This window comes from Puma concolor, chromosome B3 (genome assembly GCF_028749965.1).
Source record: "Puma concolor isolate L17-30 chromosome B3, mPumCon1.1.hap2, whole genome shotgun sequence".
Classification (NCBI taxonomy): domain Eukaryota; kingdom Metazoa; phylum Chordata; class Mammalia; order Carnivora; family Felidae; genus Puma; species Puma concolor.
The window spans coordinates 88,849,154-88,872,769 of record NC_141672.1 but is presented as its reverse complement, the minus strand read 5'-3'; the positions used below and the strand labels follow the sequence as shown (position 1 = coordinate 88,872,769).

At 38.2% G+C, this 23,616-nt stretch overlaps 1 protein-coding gene across 4 annotated transcripts in view; it reads right to left on the bottom strand.

Annotated features, from left to right (window-relative positions):
* Window positions 1-23,253, bottom strand: part of TMEM62 (transmembrane protein 62) — a 34,000-nt gene extending 10,747 nt beyond the window's left edge. The window contains exons 1-10 of one of the 4 annotated variants that reach the window (XM_086710503.1): window positions 22,811-23,253; window positions 22,445-22,556; window positions 21,174-21,311; window positions 18,114-18,159; window positions 13,827-13,968; window positions 10,673-10,797; window positions 10,405-10,527; window positions 7,905-8,060; window positions 5,657-5,719; window positions 4,787-4,946 (exon numbers count right to left, since the gene is read on the bottom strand). In XM_086710503.1, the coding sequence (XP_086566629.1) occupies window positions 4,787-4,946; window positions 5,657-5,719; window positions 7,905-8,060; window positions 10,405-10,527; window positions 10,673-10,797; window positions 13,827-13,968; window positions 18,114-18,159; window positions 21,174-21,311; window positions 22,445-22,556; window positions 22,811-22,990 (1,245 nt within the window). In that variant the 5' untranslated portion in view covers window positions 22,991-23,253. Of the gene's footprint in view, window positions 1-4,786; window positions 4,947-5,656; window positions 5,720-7,904; window positions 8,061-10,404; window positions 10,528-10,672; window positions 10,798-13,826; window positions 13,969-18,113; window positions 18,160-21,173; window positions 21,312-22,444; window positions 22,634-22,810 lie in introns of all 4 variants that reach the window. The other 3 variants (XM_086710504.1, XM_025918956.2, XM_086710505.1) reach the window with 3 other exon arrangements.
* Window positions 23,254-23,616: the final 363 nt, after the last annotated feature.

The window sequence follows — 23,616 nt, the reverse complement described above, 5'->3', positions numbered from 1 at the left end:
TCCAGTTCTTTTTCTTTTATTTTTTGAGTTTATTTATTTATTGTGTGTGTGTGTGTATGTGACATTGGGAGTGCTGGAGAGTGGCAGAGAGAGAGAGGGAGAGAGAATTCCAAGTAGGCTCCTCCCTGTCAGCATAGAGCCAGATGCAGGGCTCGAACTGCCAAACAGTGAGGTCATGACCTGAGCCAAAACCAGGAGTGGAATGCTTCACTGAATGAGCCAACCAGGCACCCCTGATTCCAGTCCTCAAACAAGAAATACACAGGAAGAGTTTAGAATATCTTCATGGCAGAGGGTAAGAAAACTAACAAAGACTACTAGGATTTTATCAAAGGACTTAGTGGTCAACCTGGAGAGGCTCCCACTAACCAAAGGTGGAATAATTTGAGCATTAACAAGAATAAATGCAATGGATTCAAACATACCAGATATATATAAATATATATATTTTTTAAACCTTGAATTCATAATGATGCTGAATGTAAAAGATACTTTTGGTTGCCTTTGGAAGATGCTAGAAAAGCAACTCATTACCTTTAAAACTGGTTTAGAAAAGGGAGGGTGGGGGGAAGAATTTAGAATGTAACCCACCTTTCCCGTATCTTTTCTTTAGGGACTTCTAGATCTTTTCTTTAGGGAACCATTCAAATTAATACTAATTTTACAAGGAGTGGCAATTTGAATACCACCATTTTACAACTCTAATGAAATAATGGATCTACATTTCATCTAGACTAAGGCCATCAACAGCTGCTAGAAATCCTTCAGTGAAAAGCTGATTAGGTACTTCATAATGAGTGGAGGGAGAAGCCAGCAGTGTGCTCAAGCTGGCTTGACAGGCTCACAAAAGCCAACTGTTAAATTTTCAGGAAATTTGCAGGCCAGATGACATGTTAGTAGCTTAAAACCAGCTATGGTAAAAATATTTATACTATGGAAATTGGAATAAATCAGAGAAATATTACAAATCAGGGTTCCTCCTTCATACCTGCCCCAGGCTGGTTGTTAGTTATTTATCAACATACCAGTTGCTGGATAAAGTTAACAACACCTGAATAAAAGGGCCAATCTTAACAATACTAAAAGAGAGAAACCAGGTCTCATAGGCTTCTGATAAAAGCATAAAACATCAGGGGTGCCTGGGTGGCTCTGTTGGTTAAGCATCCAACTTCCACTCAGTTCATGATCTCCCGGCCTGCAAGTTTGAGTCCTGTGTTGGGTTCTGTGCTGACAGCTCAGAGCCTAGAGCCTGCTCTGGATTTTGTGTCTCCCTCTCTCTGCCCCACCCCCATTTGCGCACGTGCACGCTCTCGCTCTCAAAAACAAATAAACGTTAAAAAAAAACTTTTTTAAAAAAGAATAAAACACCAAATGAAGTATTCCTGCCATAAAACAGACTCAAATGTGATCAACCCCTAAATCTAACTACCAGTTATAGAAACTAGAGGGGATGGAGGAACATGCTGAATGATACATGAATGTAAACAGCCAAAATCTAGAATAGAGGAAACTCTACAGGATGGAAGATCCAGTTTCCAAAGCAAAGAAATTGTAAGGAAAAATAAAAAAAAAACAAGGAGATAAGAGAGGGGAACCTGTAGATGAAAAAAGAAGTGAAGAGACAAATCAGCTAAATTCAGGATTTGAGCCTTGTCTAAATTCTGCTTTGAACCAACCAAATACAATATATATATTCACATATATATGATTAATTGGGAAAACTGAACACAGGCTGGATAGTTTGATATTAAGGAATTACTATAGATTTTTCAGGTGTGTTATGGTATTATGGTTACATTAAAAAATAATTCTTATCTTTTAGGGACACATGCTGTCATGTTACAGATAGAATACTATCATGGTGTAGGGAGGAGTAAAGTAGGTGGGGTATAGATGAAATAAGATTGGTCATGAGTTGATAACTGTTGAAGTCAGCTAATGGATACATGGGAATTCATTACAGTATTATCTCTTGCATATATTTAAAAATTTTCCCATCATAAAAAAGTTTTAAAATAGCAAAAAGAACTTGCACTCATGTTTATCAAACTTTTATTGCTCAAAATGTTCTTATTTTAAGTTACAAGTTGTTTTAAAGCCCAAGTTTTCTTTAATTTAGAGATTTCTGGAGTCTATTCTTTCAGTTGGCAAAGTAGGCACAATAATCTAAACTTCTGATTCTCAAACTTTAGTGCACATTGGAATCACCTGGATGGACTGTTGAAACAGATTGTTGGGTCCCATGTCCAGAATTTGATTCAGAGGTTTGGTATGGGACATGAGAGTTTTTTCTTTTCTTTTTTTTTTTTTTAATTTTTCACATTTACTTATTTTTGAGAGAGAGAGACAGAGTGCAAGCAGGGGAGGGGCAGAGAGAGAGGGAGACACAGAATCTGAAGCAGGCTCCAAGCTCTGAGTTGTCAGCACAGAGCATGACACAGGCTGAACCCACAAACCGTGAGATCATGACCCGAGCTGAAGTCAGACGCTTAACCAACTGAGCCACCCAGGCGCCCAGGGAGTTTACATTTCTAACAAGTTCCTAGGTGGTGCTGATGCTACTAATTCAGGAACCACACTAAGAAGTGATCTAAAGGTCTAATCGCTACTAGGCTAATCTTTTTTTTTTTTTTTCAACGTTTATTTATTTTTGGGACAGAGCGAGACAGAGCATGAACAGGGGAGGGGCAGAGAGAGAGGGAGACACAGAATCGGAAACAGGCTCCAGGCTCTGAGCCATCAGCCCAGAGCCCGACGCGGGGCTCGAACTCACGGACCGCGAGATCGTGACCTGGCTGAAGTCAGACGCTTAACCGACTGCGCCACCCAGGCGCCCCAATCTTTTAACTAATCTATAACAGATCAGTGGTTTCCTGGAAATGAGGGTAGAAGGAAGACAGCTGCAAAAGAACACAAGAAAACTTCTGAGGGTGACATATTGTATTGATTGCAGTAATGGTCAAGGAAGTCACCAAATTATACTCTTTAAATATATAGAGTTTTTTTGTATATGAATTATACCTCAATAATATAAGAAATGTTAAAGATATAAAATGTATATTTAATTTCATATTTTTACTAAGGATTTAACTAAGCAACCAGAAATGTTTCAGGGAACATGAGCAATGTTTTTTTCCTCAAAAAACTATAGAAGCTGGGGTTCTGAGGCAATCCAAGGATTAGGGGATTCTTCACTCCTACATTGAGGTCTTCTATGGCCACTCCTACTTCTCTTGCCTAATTGTAAAGACAGGGAATAATTTATTCTAGGTACACTTGAACCTTCAGGTTTTCTTTAAATGATCCAGCTTCTAGTAGGAAGGACATTAAGAGTTCATCCCAGGAGCACCTAGATGGCTCAGTCAGTTAAGCATCTGACTCTTGATTTCAGCTCAGGTCATGATATCACAATTCGTGAGATGGAGCCCTGTGCCCAGCTAAATGCTGACAGTGCTGAACCTGCTTGGGGTTTTCTCTCTCTGCCCTTCCCCTGCTCGCTCTCTCTCTCTCTCTCTCAAAATAAATTTTTCAAAAACTTAAAAAAAAAAAGAGTTCATCCCAGCCATCAGTCCCTTCCACATTCTCCCTATGAGTTTCTTCTTCCTCCTAAGCACAACACTTCAAAGATGGGTGGCATTGCAAAGTGCCTTTTCTTGTTTTACTCCTCTATGAATTGGGGATAAAACTACCCACCATATAGGATTGCTATATGGATTAAGTAAAAAACTCCAAGTGTCCAGCATCTCTTTAAAAGAGCTCAGTAAATAGCTCCCCCCTATTCAAAATCCTTCTCTGCTACACACACAAAAGATAATGAAAAGGGGAGCCTGGGTAGCTCAGTCAGTTAAGCATCTGATTTCGGCTCAGATCAATGATCTCACAGTTTGTGAATTTGAGACCTGCATCGGGCTCTGTGCTGACAGCTCAGAGCCTAGAGCCTGCTTCAGATTCTGTGTCTCCCTCTCTCTGTGCCGCTCCACTCTCAAAAATAAGTAAACGTTAAAAAATTTTTTAAAAAAGATAATGAAAATAATTACATGTGTTTCCTGAAGGATTACATGGTAATCTTCAAACTAACACTTAACATTAGAGATGAAATAGTTAAAAACTGTCATCAAATCATGAAATTGTAGGATTTTTTTTTCAGACACTAATTCCTAAGCACAGTCTATCCCCTCAAGAATTTCACAGTGTTGATGAAAAAAAAAAGTGATCTTTTTTTGGTAATTGTGACCACTTCCTACTCTGGCAGGTTCTGGTGAATTAAATGCCCCCTAGCTGAATTGGAATAGACATAGGCAGACTGTTACTACATATACTATCAGTGTATACTCCCCAAATAAACAAAAAAATTCTCTGATGCCTTGAAAATCCTCTATCCTAGAGCTTTCAAAACAGTGACAAATTTTCCTGTACTTGGAGACAGCAAGCAAATGCATGGATACATAAATCCGTGTTTTCCGACTTACTCTATTATCTTTGGGTATGTTGGGGAATTTGCTCCCATTACCAAAAGACTCTGGCCAAAGTTGAAAAGAATGGTTTCCTGTGGTTCAGAAATGGGGAGACTATGGCCAGGAGTTGCACACTGATGAGTCCATTTTTTTGTCTAACAGAATTATTCCTGAGTGCCCATTTTCAGAATACACTAAATCTAGTGTATTCAAATTTTTAATTAACTTAGTTTCATCTCTATCAATTGACTGGGGGGGGAAAAACCCACATCAGAGTTTAGTGTGGTTGCAGCCAAGTCATTTATATAGTAAGTTGAAAATTACTAACTTACCTGGACAATTACTTCTATGTTATGTGTCCCATTACTGTAGTTTCTTGGGTTCCACTTCAGTATGAAAATAGGACCAGACAAATGAATAGCTTGCCCTAAATGAATTCCATCAATCTTAACTGTGACAGAAGTAATGGAGGATAAGGAAAAGGCCAAGACTCTAAAATGAGAAAATACATAAGCATGTGGTTTTAGAGACTTATCACTATACTTAGAAAGGAGAATAACCCTATTACAACCTGAAATTATATAAATGTAGGCAGAACCATCACACTGTATAACCATTCGTATGACTGCTAGTCCCAAGATCTAGTGGCTTTCTGAATCATGGCTCCTGGAGTTGTATAACTAAGCAAACCTGAGTTGGTGAGAAGCTAGAAACTACTCTTGTATTTTTTAGAAAGGAAAATCAATTTTCTTTTGACAAATAAATCTGCAGTAGATCCCAAGTTCTTTCTGAATAAACTGCTTGAAGTCCTGGTTTTTCATATAGGAAAAGAATATTGGTTAGACATCTCAATTTGTTAATCTAATGTTAATCCTACATTCACTCATTTGATTCCCAGTGTTATCTGCCCAAAGGAAACAATGTCATAAACAGAGCTAAGGCTACCAGGCCCTTTCAGAGAATATGATGTCTAAATCAGATGTCCAACTCCTATCCAAAAAACCTGACTGAGAGATATAGATTTCACTTCACTACTGACCAAAAATCAATCTATCAATCAGCTTGATACCATTTTTTCCAGATTAATTAGTACATCTTTTAAAAGTACAATATCCAAAAATGATAAGAGTGCTGTGAAACTGGAACTCATATTGCCTGGTAACATTATAAATTAGTATCTGTTTTAAAAAGTAATTGGGTACCTTATGCACTGCTGGTGGGAATGTAAAATGGTACAGCCGCTATGGAAAACTGTATGGTGGTTCCTCAAAAAATTAAACATATAATTACCATGAGATCCAGCAATTCCATGTCTAGATATATTCCCAAAAGAAATGAAAGCAGGGATTTGACACAGTATAGCCCTATTCATAGTAGCATTATTCACAACAGCCAAAAGATGAAAGCATAAGTGTCTATCAACAGACGAATAAACAAAATGTGATATACACACACAATGGAACATTAGCCTTAAAAAGCAAAAAAAATTCTGACACATTCTACAAGAGGGAGGAACCCCTAGGGCATTATGTTAAAGAAGCCAGTCACAAAAGGACAAATACTGTATGAGTCCCCTTAAATGAGGTTCCTAGAGTTGTCAAATTCATAGAGACAGACAGTAGAACGGTGACTTCCACGAGCTGGGGAAAGGGGGAAATCGGGAGTTATTGCTGGATGGGTACAGAGTTTCAGTTTTGGAAGATAAAAGTTCTGATGATGAATGGTGGTGATAGTTGTACAATATCAATGTACTTAATGCCATTGAACTGTATACCTAAAAACCAGTAAAATGGTAAATTTTATGTTACATATATTTTGCTGCATTTTTTTAAAAAGAGTAATGATTTTAGGGGCGCCTGGGTGGCGCAGTCGGTTAAGCGTCCGACTTCAGCCAGGTCACGATCTCGCGGTCCGTGAGTTCGAGCCCTGTGTCAGGCTCTGGGCTGATGGCTCAGAGCCTGGAGCCTGTTTCCGATTCCGTGTCTCGCTCTCTCTCTGCCCCTCGCCCGTTCATGCTCTGTCTCTCTCTGTCCCCAAAAAATAAATAAACGTTGAAAAAAAAAAAATTAAAAAAAAAAAAAAAGAATAATGATTTTAGTTGCCAAAAAAAAAAAAGTAATTGAATAGTGTTTATCAATAGTCTTAAGGGAATTCATATTTTCACCTAGAATTCCACTTCTAGAACTTTAGCTAAAGAAATTATTCAAATGAGTGTTGCCTGGGTGCCTCAGTTAAGTGTCTGAATCTTGGTTTCGGTTCAGGTCATGATCTCATGGTTCATGAGTTCAAGCCCTGTGTCGGGGTCTGTGTTCACAGCATGGAGCCTGTTTGGGATTCTCTGTCTCCGTCTCTCTCTCTGCCCCTCCCCTGCTTCCACGCCTTCTTGCACGCGCGCGCGCTCTCTCTCTCTCTCTCTCTCTCTCAAAAATAAACAAATAGGGGCGCCTGGGTGGCTCAGTCGGTTGAGCGACCAACTTTGGCTCAGGTCATGATCTCATGGTTTGTGAGTTCGAGCCCTGCGTCGGGCTCTGTGCTGCCAGCTCAGAGCCTGGAGCCTGCTTCTGATTCCGTGTCTCCCTCTCTCTCTGACCCTCCCCCACTCATGCTCTGTCTCTCTCTGCCTCAGAAGTAAATAAACATTAAAAAAAATAATAAAAATTAAAAAAATAAACAAACATTAAAAAAAAGAAATTATTCAAATGAAGAAAAGAACCTACACACATCAGATGCTCATTCCCAAATTAGAAAAAAACATAAAGGTTCATCAATAAGAGAGGAAAATAGTTAGATAAATTGTGGTACATTCTCTCTCTTGAAAGAAAAAAAGTAGGAATTAGAACAGACTGTGCCCTACTATTACAATGATGGAAAACATGCCTCGAAGAACATGCCTGAGAAGAACTCAGAAATGTTAATAACAGCTCTATTTGGAGGGAAGGGGAGGGAAATATGATTACAGCAATGTAAAATGCGAAAATGAAATACACAAAAATTATAGTGGTAGGATTGTGGGTTTCTGGATTTTTTAAAAACTTTCAGCAGCTTAGGGGCATCTGGGTGGCAAGGTTGGTTACGGGTCCAACTCTTGATTTTGGCTCAGGTCATGATCTCATGGTTCCTGGGTTCAAGCCCTGCATCGGGCTCTGCCCTGAGAGCATGGAGCCCGCCTGGGGTTCTGTCTCCCTCTCTCTTTCTGCCCCTTTCCCACTTGCTTTCTATCTCTCAAAATAAATAAAAGTAAACTTAAAAATTTTTTTTCAGCAGCTTCAAAAATTATATATATTTTAACTGAATGGGAATTAAACAGTAAACATTTTCTTTATAAAATGTTTACACTGTTGATAAAAATAAAATGGGGCATCTCAGAGCTTTTACACAGGATTATAGTTGCACTCACTTATTCTCCATTAATATCAAACTGAAAGTAAATTCTGAAAAATTGCTACATACCTGATGTGTGTTGAATGAAGGAGTCTTTCTAGTGGTTCATGTGTAGCACAACTATATAGGAGTGACTTAGGATTAGTGATAAGAACCACAGGCCAGTCGCCAAAGATCAAATCTGCAAAGCTAAAGAGGTCATGATCAAAGGCAAAGATCCGGTACCTAGAGACCAGAAGACAAAAAGTAATTTAGTCACTTCATATTATAAGAGGGCATGAAGGTTATACACAAAACAAATGTAAAAATATAAAACTATACTTTGAGATCATGAATTTGAATGCAAAGTAAATTAACACTGTGTTTCTGTCCTTCTTCCCTTGCCCTGACCACTTTATACTTCATATTAGTCACAAATGGGATCTGATTGAAGAATTGAATTTAACTGTGCCTTAGAACAATGCCTTGTACATAACATGCACTCTTTCATTTTTAAGTAAATGCTTGTTAAATTAATTCATCTGATTTCTATACTTGAAGACTGTTTTGAACCTAAGACATCATCATAAGCTAATACTTGATATTCTTCATCTCTTCAAAAATGCTAATATTAACACAAACACAACTAGAAACGCTTCAATCTTCTTTTAAACCTTTATTTCTATAATTTCAAGGAAATTTAACTGAAGTTGTTTTGGTTTTCTGAATGCATGGTGAAAAGTATAAATATTCATTAAAGAATAGCCAAAATTTTATATTTTGTACTTTTAAAACTGAGAAGAGAAATGATTAACTATGGCAGAAACAATAGTGCTCACCAAATACTCCACGTGCTCCCCTGCATTTCCCAGTCTCCCTGGTATTAGGTTGGGACCATGTGACTAGTTCTGGTCAATGGGCTGTGAACAGAAGTGACATGTATCACACTTCTGGTCCAAAGTACTTTAAGAGTGGGTCTGAATTCTCCATACTCTCTTCCCTGCACTGGAACTGAGATATTGAGATAGTGGCATTATAAGACAGATGAAGTCTGAATCCTTGAGTCACCCCACGGAAGAGAAATGCCTTGACTCATACCAGATTTACATAAATGAAAAAATAACATCTGTTGTTAGGTAAAGCCACTGATATTGTCTAGATTTATTTGTATCCATAACAAAGCCTAGCCTAATATTACTAACATACTTTTAAAAACTCTTCTATTGTACTAATACACTTAAATGTTTATAAGGCAGGTATAGGTTAGGTCCTTTAGTAAAACTCCAGATAAAACCCCAGGGTTGGAACACAGGAGAGCAGGTGGGAAGAGAAAGAGAGGAAATGGTTTCATACTATCACTTAACTTGTAACTGTAGTATTTATAAGAAATAAATAAGCTGATCAAGGGTGAGGAAAGCTATCTGGTAAGAGGCAGTCCCAGCCCAGCCTACAACCTCACAGTCATGAATAGACAGGCCTTAACTCACAGTAATTACAGTTGCCAAATAATTACAGGCTTCAAGCATAGCTCTTAGACAGTTTCTAGTGGAGCCAAGTGAAATGAATAAGTACCTTCCAAGATGTAAAGCTATCTTTTCATTAATGGAAGTAGTTAAAAATAGAAAGATAACATATTCAGCTCAACAAATATTTATTTAGTGCCTAATATCTTCAGAGAACTGAGTTTGAATAAATTGAACAGCAACTGATAATAGTTAAACAATGAGATGATACTCATCTACATTTAAACTATTGTACTTAGTTATTCTCAAAATATATAGTCAGTTCTTTTCTATATACACTTTACTATATGCTTTTGATAAACAAGTTATGTTTTCTCAAAGAAAGACTTTTATCTTTATAAAACCAACTATCATGTATCTGAAGAACTTACATCACTAACATCTTATAGTAATAACTAGAAAAGGTAGATATAAAATTCAGAAGGAAAAGTGTTACATTTTCAGTTCTAGTCTTTCTCAAAGTGTGGTCCAAAGAGCTCCTGGTGGGCTTTAAAAAAATTCAGTTTCTTGCAGTTCTAGACCAACACAAATTCTCTACAGATAAGGCCTCAAAATTTTAATTTTTAATAAGCTTCTCCATAATCCTTGAGCACACAAGAGTTTGAGAACTATTTCTTAATGGATGCATCTTAAAAACCCAATGTAACATAGTGATGGCAAGCATAACTGTTGCAACAAGGTTTTTGCATATCAACATACATAATATATATATTACTTTAAAAATTTAGAGCTATCAGGGTGTCAGGGTAGCTCAGTGGGTTGGGCATCCGGCTCTTGGTTTTGGCTCGGGGCATGGTCTCAAGGTTCGTGGGTTGCTGAGAGCACAAAGCCTGCTTGGGATTCTGACTGACTCTCTCTCTCTCTCTCTCTCCCCCTCCCCCATGCATGTGCACTCTCTCCCTCTCCAAATAAATAAATAAGCATTAAAAAAACAAAACAAAAACAAAACTTAGAACTATCACAAGTTTTTCCTTAACTGGGATCACCCATGATAGCAATAAGAAACCTATCATTGCTTTATCAAGACTTACATGTGTAAGGTTTATTTTGTGGGGTAGTTCCCTTACCTTCTGTTATCCTTCCAGTCTCCCACCTCAAGTTCCAAAGTGCCCTGGAGGTGACGAGTGTGCAAAACAGGCATCAGTCCGCCTAGTGTATGGAGGTGCCCACACAAATACGCTGTAGCTGAACTAACCAATGAAAAATAAATGGAATAAATGAGCAGATAACTTGTGATGCCAAACTAATAAAAAGACCTCTTCAGGAAAGCAAGATGGGTTGAGTAACGTAAAAGAATTACAAATAATTAATTTTGATTTTGGAAGCCTGCCTCACCTCATTATTGACCGAATTCCTGGTGATGGAGAAAGGATAGTGGATGTTGTATAGTGTCCGAACCAAATACTGTGGTTGCTCCGACTACTTTCCTTAACGAGTAATAGAAGTTCCTCCATCCGTTTCTGAAATGGGAGAAAAACAGAAGGATCTTTAATTAGGGCTCAGGCTGAAATGTATACATTAAGCATCTCCCTTGGAGTTTTATAAGTATATTATGTCTAGGGCTTAAACCCTACTAATTAATGACCTGTACGGTCCTGTTTTAAACTGTTTTCACATACATTATAATTCATTTGGTCCTAAAAATACATCTATGCTAGGGTGCCTGGGTGGCCCAGTCAGTTAAGGGTTCAACTCTTGATTTCAGCTCAGGTCACGATCTCACGGTTCGTGAGTTTGAGCCTTGCATGGGCCCCATGCTGACAGCATGAGGCCTGCTTGGGATTCTCTCTCTCCATCTCTCTCTGCCCCTTCCCTGCTGTCATGCACACGAGTGCACTCTCTCTCTCAAAATAAATAAATAAACATTAAAAAAAAAACTCTATGCTAAGTAGGGCAGGTGTTATCCCCATTTGATGGATAAGGAAATTGAGAAGAATAATCTTTTTTTTTTTTTTTTCAACGTTTATTTATTTTTGGGACAGAGAGAGACAGAGCATGAACGGGGGAGGGGCAGAGAGAGGGAGACGCAGAATCGGAAACAGGCTCCAGGCTCTGAGCCATCAGCCCAGAGCCCGACGCGGGGCCCGAACTCACGGACCGCGAGATCGTGACCTGGCTGAAGTCGGACGCCCAACCGACTGCGCCACCCAGGCGCCCCGAGAAGAGTAATCTTTAAATTACATAAGTTTCTTTCTTTTTATGATAAATTTCTTTATAGAAATAAAAAAGAACCTCTAATCTTTCAGCCCTGTATACTACATTGCAATTAATAAGGAGAATCTTGAGGGGGCACCTGGGTGGCTTAGTCGGTTGAATGTCTGACTCTTGATTTCGGTTCAGGTCATAACCTCACAGTTCGTGGGAAAAAGCCCTGTGTTGGGCTCCATGCTGACAATGAAGAGCATGATTGGGATTCTCTCACTCTCTCTGCTCCTCCCCAGCTTGAGTGCTTGTACTCTCTCTCTCTCTCAAAAATAAAATCAATAAACTTAAAAAAAAAAAAAAAAGAGGATCTTGAAACTAAACTTCTAAAATAAGATGTACATATGTCCACAAAAAGCCTTATACCTAAATGTTCAAAACGGTTTTACTCAGGATAGCCAAAATCTAGAAACCATCAGTATATCCAAACAACAGAGTGCTATGCAGCAACAAGAAAAGAACTATTCGAACACATGATAGTATGGATGAGTCTCAAAAACATTATACTGAGCAAAAGAAGCTAGACACAAGAGTAATACTGTATGATTTCATTTACATAAAATTCTAGGGGCACCTGGGTGGCTTAGTTGGTTAAGCATCTGACTTCCACTCAGGTCACGATCTCATGGTTTGTGGGTTCAGCCTGCATCATGCTCTGTGTTCACAGCTCAGAGCCTGGAGCCTGCTTCAAATTGTGTGTCTCCCTCTCTCTCTGCCCCTCCCCTGCTTGCTCTGTCTCTGTCTCTCTCTCTCAAAAATAAACATTATAAGAAAATTTTTAAGAAGATTAAAAAATAAATTCTAGAACAAACAAAACTAATCTATACTGACAGAAAACCAATCAGTGGTTACCTAGGATTGGGGTGAAGACTGACTATACAACTTCCTGGGATAATAGAAATGTTCTATCTTGATTGTGGTGACAGTTATACAAGTATATACACTTGTCAAAATTCTTCAAACTCTTTAAATGAGTGCATATTATATGTAAATCATCCCTCAAGTTTATATCAAATATAATGTGTACATGTATAAATATAAGTGAATGATCTGTAAAGTGCTTACAGCAATGAATTCCTGGGCTGTACCTTCAGGGTTTCTAATTAATAAGTCTCTGCATTTTATAAGACTCCAACTGATTTTCATGCAGACCTGATGTTTGAATATCTTAAAAAAATTAAGGAGTAGGCTTTGATAATTACAAGATAACAAAATATACCTTCATTAAATAAAATGCCTAATAAACGTTGAAAAAAAAATAAATTAAAAAAAATAAATAAAATGCCTACTAGAAAACAATGCATTGCACAACATTCTGTTCACTTGATTTCAAGCTCTTCTGAATCCTCATATCACTCTGAATCTCCTTCAGCACTTAGCAAATTCTGCCCTTATTGTAGTTATTTCTGCACTAGTCTTATGCCCCTCTGCTAGATTAAATATTCTGAGATGAAGGACTTGAACTTATCACTTTTGTATTCTTACATATGACCACATTTGTCTTGCATGTGGGCGTGTGCTCATTAATGAGTAGACATTTGTTGTACTAAGAAATAATGAGAGGGGCGCCTGGGTGGCTCAGTCGGTTAAGTGGCCGACTTCAGCTCAGGTCATGATCTCGCGGTCCTTGAGTTCGAGCCCCGCGTCGGGCTCTGTGCTGACAGCTCAGAGCCTGGAGCCTGTTTCAGATTCTGTGTCTCCCTCTCTCTGACCCTCCCCTGTTCATGCTCTGTCTCTCCCTGTCTCAAAAATAAATACAATGTTAAAAAAAAAAAAAAGAAATAATGAGAGTTTCTCACATGTGATCTTCCAGACACTTTTAATCTAGCAACAGTTTTCATCTAACTTACAAAAAAAAAATACTTTAAAAGAAACTTATTTACTTCAACGGTTGCCCTTCTCCTATTAAAAAAAAATACAGACCATTAGTTAGAAATGGCAACTATGGGGATTTAGGAATATACCATATAGTATAAAAGCTGTATGCCCTACACCTTGCAAAGTGCATGTTGCTCTTAGTACATATTTAATAAATGTGTACTGAATTATATAAAATGTGAGGTACTTCTTTGCCAGATTTTGGGATAGGGATAGCAATGAACAGGATAGCGATGACAGTGCTAAAGTACCCAGTGATTTCTTCTAGCCATACTTGTAATCACAGTAAATGTTTTTTTCAAGAATTTCTTGATTAGAATTTGTTTACCTAGGATAGTTTTAAGAGAGCCACATGTATCCAAGAAAAAAAATAGGTTAGCTACAAAGGGAAGTGAGATTTTTACTGTACCTCATCTAAAATTCCAAAGAAATTATAGGGTCTCTTGGGCCCTGGATTTTGGGTGGCATCCAAAGAGATGAAAGAATAGTTGCCAAAGGGAGTACTGTGGACATAATGGAAAGAGCCATCCCTACGTACGGCAGAATATTTCCTAAAAAATACAAGACAGGAAAGTTTTAATGCAATCACAAAAAGACAGAATGAGTTTAAATTCCTTCCCTTGTATCACACAATATTTTGCCTCCCTTTGAAAAGAAAATTTCCTGATCAACAGAGAAATACACTAAACTAGATCTGCAATAAACTGATTAAAAGAAATTTTAAAGTTTTTCCCATTGTCTACAAAGATTCAAGCAATCTAATTAATCAATAACCAAACAAAAGGTCATCAAGCAAAGCAGAGAAGTAGGTAGCTATTTTAGGCAGTTAGAAAGAGATCAATTAGAATCCAGCAAAATGGTATTTACCAATCATTGAAAAATTTACTAAGAAGCTACTAAGTACCTAAGAGAATTCTTGGTGTAATGAGATACAAAAGGTGTTTACATCTTGAAACAGGACTACAGAAGCTTAACTCACAATAAAGCCTTGCAAAGATGAAGTCATCAAGCCAGGAGAAAAATGTTAGTTAGGTCTGGGTCAGTAAATCTTTTTCAGTTCCTAAAAATGTATTGGTAACATACACAGGGCACACATTCAGTAATGAAAGTCCTCACTACCTAAGTATCAACAGTGTTCAGGTGTCCATAAGGTTGGAAAGTAAAGAGCAGGGGGAAAGTACAGAGAACAGAAACTCATTAAGATTTGTTGAATAAACATGAAGGAAGGTATAGATTGCATTGGGGACATATTTATATTACTCAAATGTCAAAATATTATAAGAAAATAGGTAAGTGTCTTATATGACACTTTACCTAAAAGCACAAATAGAAAATACAAATAGGCTTCTGAAACAATGTGTTATCAGAAAGCTATATTTAAGCCACAACAGTCATCAAATATATCATAAAATAAATATATTGTCATACATATTATAATTAATAGTCAATTAGTTCTATTGCCTCTCTTCTTGGTATTTTTAAATTTTCTATATTGGGGGTTTTTTCCACACTAAAATTTTTATTTGTATTTTTGCTGCTTAATTTGTTTTCAGAGTTATTCTTTAGGTTCTTATCATCTCACATATGTTGTTTCATTTCCTACATTTCTAACATATTACAATCCAACTATCTAAAAATAAACCCCACTATTTGAAAGCAGAGGTTAAAATATATGATACCTATTAACATTTTCTAAATGCTGGATTCTGGCATTCTCTGGGACATTTTTAAAATCAAGATTTAGCTTTAAGAGTTTTTTTTTCCTTCAGGTTGATGTATCTGTAGTGTCTATTTCTCTGGCAAAATGCCATTTATTAAAAATTCAGATAAAGTTTGGGGTGCCTGGGTGATTAAGTCAGTTAAGTGTCTGACTTCAGGTCAGGTCATGATCTCATAGTTCATGGGTGTGAGCCCCACATCAGGCTCTGTGCTAACAGCTCAGAGCCTGGAGGCTGCTTCAGATTCTGTGTCTCCCTCTCTCTTTGCCCCTCCCCTGCTCATGTTCTGTCTCTGTCTCTCAAAGATAAATAAATGTTAAAAAAACATTCAGATAAAGTTTAGGTGTTTAGAAACAAAAACTTAAAGGTAAGAAACTTTCAAGTGACTAAAATCCTCACTCTCCCGATAACAGACCCTAAGTCCTGTTAATTCTTCTTTGAAAATGTTTCTTAGTTCATCTCCATAGTCACCATCAAAGACACAAACAGATAACAGAAAATTTTCATCTCTGACCTTTTCCTTCCTCACATTAACAAAAGAGGACAACTTCATTCTCCAAGTTATGGTGACTCTAATTACATGTTAGTTAACCAATGCTTTTTGACCTACCACCTTCTAGCTGATGTTATAATCATCGTATCTATGTACTTTGTTAGATAGGTTTGTCTCCTATCACTTCAGGCCTTTCCATATCATGACGGGACTATTATAGGACTCTCCTGTTTGCTCTATAAAACTCCAATCTCCCTCTTTTTTCCTTATTATCCCTATCTTTTTTCTTTTTTTGCTGTGTGATTGCCCTTTATAAAATATTATTTCATTATGTGACTTGTCTCCTTAGGAATCTGTACTGAATTATGAACCATTACTCAACACATCTAAATTTCTATACTTGTCACTTAAAATCTCCATAAATTGGCCCTAAGCTACCTACCCAATGTCATACCACTCCTCAAAATGGTCCTTTATTCTGGTGATGCCAGTTTCCCTACTGTCCCTAAAAGCTCATTCTAGCTTTTAAAGCTCTGGGGTTTTACCTAAAATATACCCCCTGGGGAGCCTAAGTGGCTTAGTCGGTTAAGCAACTGACATTGGCTCAGGTCATGATCTCACAGTTTGTGAGTTCAAGCCCTGCATCAGGCTCTGCACTGCCAGGGCAGAGCTTGCTTGGGATTTTCACTCTCTCCTCTCTCTCTGCCCCTCTCCCAGGTGTGCTTTCTCTCTCTAAATAAACTTTTTTTAAAAAAATGTAAAAAAAAAAATATATATATATATATATATTATACACACATACGTATACATACATATACATATATATCCCTTAAAATTTCTTACTTCCCCAAATGCTACCTATCTTTTAAGACTGAATGCACTTTTTACTTCTTTTATAATGTCTTCTCTAACTTGCAACTAGTAGATACATAAGTTCAGGAGATCTAATGCACAGCATAGTAATTATAACCCACAATACTGTATTATAAATTTGGAAGTTACTAAGAGACTTGGGGTGCCTGGGTGGCTCGGTCGGTTAAGTATCCAACTCTTGATTTCGGCTCAGATCATGATCTCACGGGTTTGTGGGATCAAGCCCCACGTCAGGCTCTGTGCTGACAATGTAGAGCCTGCTTGGGATTCTCTCACTCCTTCTCTCTCTGCCTCTCTGTCAAAATAAATACATAAACTTAAAAAAAAAGTCAATAAGAGACTAGATCTTAATTATTCTTATCACAAAAAAGAAATGATAATTATGTGTTGGTAATCAAATTATTAGCTAACTCTAAGGTAGTCATCATTCCACCATATATAAACGTATCACATAAACATGTTGTACATCTTAAACTTACACAGTGTTATATGTCAATTAAATCTCGATAATAAAATAAAATGAAGTCTCCTCTATGTCTGCCCTATGCTGACTTCTGCCCTTTCAGATTTCTCATAGTGATTATCACGTGTACCAAATAATCTAGCATTTCATCAGTCATCCCTTCATTGTTCTTTTCTAATTGTTTCCTAAACAATTCTTATCGCCCTTAACTGGACTTCCTTGAAGGTAGAGGCTACATTTTTTAATATTAGTTCTTGTATCTTTCACATTACCCAACTAATGATGGGCTCTCAATAAATTCTCACTACTTGAGTGATTGACATTGTAAGACAAAACTATCAAATACCCTGGAACTGAAAGTGAAATTACAACTAAAAGAAGCCCAACACATTGAAACTAGAGAACTGGTCTCTAACTTAAACAGCCTTTCACATTCACAGTCTTTTTCACATTCACAGCAGATAAAGAAAATTCTAATATTTCTATGGCATACTGGGACAAAAGGACAGAGCAGCCAGGGTGACCAACGATGCTCCTAGAGGCTAAGAGAATCAGTTTCTCAGTATTCTTAAAATCCACAGTACTCTAGTGACAAACTCTAACCTAAATGACTTCTGAGGTATAGCATGGTGACTAGAGTCAAAAACACTTGTATATTTGAAAGTTGTTGAGAGTAGATTTTTAAAGTTTTTATCACAAGAAAAAAAAGTGTTTTAACTATGCGTAGTGATGGGTGTTAACTAGACTTATCATGGTTACTATTTCACAATATACACAAACATCAACATTTTATGTTGTACACCTGAAATGAATATAATGTTATATGTCAGTCATACCTAAGTAAAAAAAACTAAAATTAAAAAAACGACTTCTGCTATGCATCAATGGCAAAAAAAGTTTCTGTGAAATAGTGAAAGTATTTATTAGGCAATAAAAAGCATTAAAGTATATGAAATAAAAGGAATTAAAGAAAGAAAAAGGCTTGGGAGGAAAAAAAAGAATTTAATCTGTCACTGAATACACTAAAATTCTATATTGCCAGAGGGTCTTTATATAGAAATTTTGTCACTTAAAAAATGTTTTTACCCATTCATTGACTTGACTGCACCCTCCTTGTACTACCTCATGGTCTTCTGTTCATTACAGTACCTGTAATAATTCTCGACACTCTCCAGACTTGCAATGTTGAATACATCTAATTAAAAGGAAAAGAACAAACATCATCTATATTAAAAAGGAGGATACAAATATGTTAATGACTAAAGCAAAATGGCAATACTTTCAATAACCCTTTAAATGCTAGAATGCCAATAAATTAGCTTGATAATTCTTAAATCTTGATAAAAGAATTCATACTATCTGGAAACTTATTTAAGAGACCTACTATACTAGAGAATAATAAATACTTTGATACTACGTACTATACAGTATAAATCAATTTCAAGTTGTAAGATTGGACTGTTGTTGCTGCTGTTTTAATCCTGTGAAACATGCCTGATACAAAGATCCATGCCAAGTGTTTCTGAACACCAGATCACTTTGCTAACAGAGCCAAAGTCCCTCTCTTCTTAAGTCTCAAAACGATTCAGTAAGAAAAGAGTTATATAATGGTAACGGGTAAGGTGGTCCTAGAACACTTATCTGGAAATAATGATGATTTCATAGAGCTCGACTGCCTGGTTGCAATAACTAAAATTATTTACCTCGGCTTGGAATTCCAAGAATCTACTACATTTCTAATAACTTTAGAGAATAAGTTGTTAAGTCCAATTTAGGACAAAAGAAATATTATTGTGTATGTAATCCTCTTACTAAAAGAACTACACTGTTATAGTTAATCTTAATAAAAAATAGTTTCCTCCTATCTTAACACAGTATATAAACATGTATAAAAACACATACCATAAGCATTTGTGCCTATACAAGTCAAATTAGATTATCATGAACTCCAAAGGACAAGTTCTGCTCACAAGATCTAATCACAAGAGTCTGACATTTATTACTTGAAATAAAGTAGCTTGGCCTGAAAAAATGTTTTAAATATGTACAGGCATGCTTTTTATTGCAAAAGAATTTGATCTCTACCACTAATTAGGATTAGGAAAAAAGGGAAATGTAAATACAGATTTTGCTCAATTTACAGACAAATCTACTATAAGTTGGAAATATTTAAGTAGCCACTTGGGTGGCTCAGTTGGTTAAGTATCTGACTTTGGTTCACATCGTGATCTCACGGTTCGTGGGTTCGAGCTCCATGTGGGGCTCTAGTGATGACAGCTCAGAGCCTGGAGCCTGCTTCAGATTCTGTGTTTCCCTCTCTCTCCGCCCCTCCCCTGCTCGTGCTCTGTCTCTCTCTCTCAAAAATAACTTTTAAAAAACATAAAAAAAGAAAAAAGAAAAAATGCATTTAACACACCTAAACTACTGAACAAGAGATTATCCTTACCTACTTTAAACATGCTCAGAATGTTTAAAGGCATTTTATAGGCATTATATAGGCATTATAGGCATTATAATGTTTATAGGCATTAGCCTATAGTTCGGCAAAATCATCTAACACAAAGTCTGATTTATAATAAAGTGTTGAATAGCTCATGTAACTTATTGAATACTATACTTAGAGTGAAAAATGGAATAGTTGCATGGGCACAGAATGGTTATAAGGTTATTGGCTGTTTAACCTGGTGATCGTGTTCAGCATTACCAGAGTATCATACTGCATATCACTAGCCCAGGAAAAGATAAATATTCAAAATTTGAAGTATAGTTTCTATTGAATGTATATCACTTTCACACCATTGTAAAGTCTGAAAATCATAGGTCTAACCATTTTAAGTTGAACCATGGTTAGTTGGGGCCAAACTTATGGGGTATACCAGAGAAAGTTGTAAGCCAGATATCCCAACATCAATTAATGATTCCTAGTTGTTTGGTAAGAACTATTTATAAAGAGGGCATTTTCTGATCAAACCAATAGCTGTGCATTTCACCAGATAGAACTATCTGTTTCAAATGATAGCTTTAAAAATATATATATAATTAGGTACACAATAGCAATTAATAATCAAATGAAGCGAAGTACTTAACCATAAGGAAGACAACCTTTATAAAACAAACCTACCATTATAACACTTTGCAGAAGAGTTCATTTCCCTATTAACACTATAATAACAATCTAAAAAATGGGAAGGGATTATCTATTTCTCTCCTCATGCATACGGAGATTTATTTGCCATTTAATTTTTTAATGTATACACAGTAAAATTCATTTACTGTGATGTACAGTTCTTTGGGTTTTGACAAATGCATAGGTGTATCTACTGCCACAATGGAGAACAGTTCCATCACCTCCCAGAATTCTCTCATGATGCCTCTTTGTAGTCAGCCTCTGTCCCAACCCCAACCCTTGGCAACCATAATCTGTTCTCCACAGTTTTGCTTTTTCTTGAATGTCATATAAATGAAATCACACAGTATGTAGACTTATGGGTGGTAGTTTCCTTCAATCAGCAAAATGTATTTGACTGACTGATTCATTCATTCATGCATTCATTCATTTATTTCAAGTACCCTCCATGCCCAGTGTGGCTTGGAGGCTACTTCAATATGCCCAATGAGCTCGAACTCACTACCCTGAGATCACAAGTCAAATGCTTTACAACTGAACCAGCCAGGTGCCCAAAATGTATGTATTTTTTAAACAACTTCCTGCATAGGTTTTGCTAGAAGCTTTTCTTCATGTAAAGAAGAAAGGGCCATACCAACTTTCCCCTCATAGGCTAAAAGTGACATGTGATGTTTTAAATCACATAATATAGGGGCTCCTGGGTGGCGCAGTCGGTTAAGCATCCGACTTCGGCCAGGTCACGATCTCGCGGTCCGTGGGTTCAAGCCCCGCGTCGGGCTCTGGGCTGATGGCTCAGAGCCTGGAGCCTGTTTCCGATTCTGTGTCTCCCTCTCTCTCTGCCCCTCCCCCGTTCATGCTCTGTCTCTCCCTGTCCCAAAAATAAATAAAAAACGTTGGAAAAAAATAAAAAATAAAAAAATAAAATAAATCACATAGTTGTATTTCAGAGTTGTGGCCTTCAGTCTATCTAAACCTATGTTACAACATTCCCATTTTATACTTTTATAATCTAAATTGGAGAATGTAGGCTCTTGAAGGGGGAAAAAAACTAGTTTTGATTTTACGTGGGTCTTGACTCTTACCATGATTTCCTTTGATATCAAGCCACTTGGTTTTTTCCAAGACCCTTGTCTTCTTCAGAATACCATGGTAAGTTTGCCATTCTACCTCATGCTGCCTGGATCCAAACTGTTCCTTTGTTTTGGCATCAGTGAGATCTCCTGTAGATTTATATAAGACTTGAATCACAATGTAAAATAAGCCCCAGGGGGTTAAAAATTGTTTTTAAGTGCACACTAAAGGAACAAAGACACTTAAAGTACTCAACATGTATAAACATAACAACTTATGAGTCCATCTATGTCCACAGCAAGCCATTTAAAATAAGATTTTCTCAGCAAGGACTTTGTTTCTTCTGGGTTAGCAAGTGCCTGTTTAACCTCCTGTGATATTAGAAATGGGTTCTGAAAAAAAATTATCTTTAAAGAGAGCAATACAAAATGCATCATGAAACTCTGATAAAAATGAAAACTATAAGAAATTCCAACACTCTGGGCAGAAGCCTGATATCTATGACAACCATATTTCCACACCCCAAATCAGGGTATGTAATCTGACCAAGTGTTATTTTTACAGCAAGAAGCAATCTGGAAGATGTGGTTTGGACAATGAAACACCAACATTTCTAGAAAACTAAGTGTACAGTTGAAATTGAGGTTTTCTATAAAATGAGGACTGATACTCTATCATGTCAGCAGAGGTGTTCCAGTAAGGTGGGTGGGATATGAATCCCCCAGTAGACAAGACAGATGCTTTTTTAGCTTGTCCTTCAACACATTTGGGAGCAGTTAGTCCGGAGAAGCCAAGCCACAGAAGTACCAAGAGATGAAGAAAAGTGTCCTGAGTCACTTTAAGCCTCAAACAATTGACAACATAAGGTTGACTAACGTTGTAAAACAAACAAACAAACAAACTGTAAATGTTAGTTAAAAAAAAAAAAAAAAAAGATAACTTCTGATTTGTGGTTAAAGGACTTTCCCGAATCCTCTCTCAAATCCAGAACCACGACGACGACAAACAGGTACAGATATAAGATATAGTAAACGGCATACTAACTGATATCACGAGCCTTGCTTCTGCTTTGAGGGAACCTTGCTACTGCAAAGTTACTTGGATCTTGACTCAGTTACCCATGGCAAAGGTAACCGCAATGTCCCATCTCCTCTACAGAAGGACTCACCGGGGGCTGGGGCTATAGTGTTCCCAACGTCCCCGAAGTGAAAAGCTGCAGCCCAGGCTAGCATTCTACCATTCTGATCACAGAACAACACGACCACACGGCAACCCTCCCTACCTGTTGCCAGGACGAGAGCTGGTTGAATGATGCCAATAGTTTCTGAACAGAACTTCTCTAAGTCTACAGCTCTGCCTGGATCGCGAAACCTGCTCAGGTGAATGTCGGATATCTGCCGAAAGCAGGTATTAAACAGAGATATCTGAGTCAGGAAGAGGAAGCACAGACAGCAGGCGACCCGGCAGCTCTCTGAAGGCGGACGGAAAAGGCAAGGATGCAATGCAATAACGAACCCTCCCAAGGAAGGACAGAGTCCCCAGCCAGAAGTTTGGGGCCGCGGCAGTGACGCCCCCGCGGGAACTGCCCGCGTCTCACCCCGTCGGGCAGGCTCTGCACCCACCCCCCGCCTTGCTCCCGCTGCGTCACCTGCAGACCCCAGAAGATGTTGCTGGCTCCGGGGCCCGGAGCGGGGTGCGGGCTCCGGGGGGCGCGGGGCTGGGGCAGCGGCGAGGGCTGACCAGCCAGGCCATAGTGCTCCAAGAGCACTGCCGCCAGTGCCGCTGCCGCCAGCCCCGTGACCACCTTCATGGCCAGCATTGCGGCCATTCCGCCCGCTCCTGCGCTGCCCTCCTGGTCCCGGGTTCCCCCGGTGCGGCGCCCCCGCGAGCTGCTCTGGCCGCACTTCCGGACTCTATGGTCGCGCGGGGCCTAAGGCTCAGCTTGTCTGCCTCGGCTGCACCTGCGCCTCGCAGCGCAAATGCAGCTCGCCAGCCGCCCGCGTCTCGGGGCAGGGTTTGCAAACCGAATGCCGGGGAAGAAAAGGAAACTGAGACCTCCAGCACCAATCAGGGTTGCCGAGGAGTGGCAGGGAAAGGACCCTGGTCCGGGAGGCGGAAACTAGAGTCCGGGCTCCGCCTTAGTCAATCATTCCTGACCCCAGTGGGTCAGTTTCCTTACCTGTAAAACGGAGTTAATAATGCCTCCCGTGCGTACTTCACAGGTTTGTGAGAATCAAAGTATGTATGAGGACGCCTTTTAAATTACTGTACAAATGTGACAGATGGCTTTCTTTCGGCCCTTACGATTATTAACAACGTGCTTCCATAGGTTTTCAATACATGTAATAAGTATGTTTTGTGATGTTATTTGTACCTAAATCTGATTTCATATGCACTTCGCTATATCATATCCCGTTAGAGTGTTATACCTCTCATTTGATAAATTGTAAATAC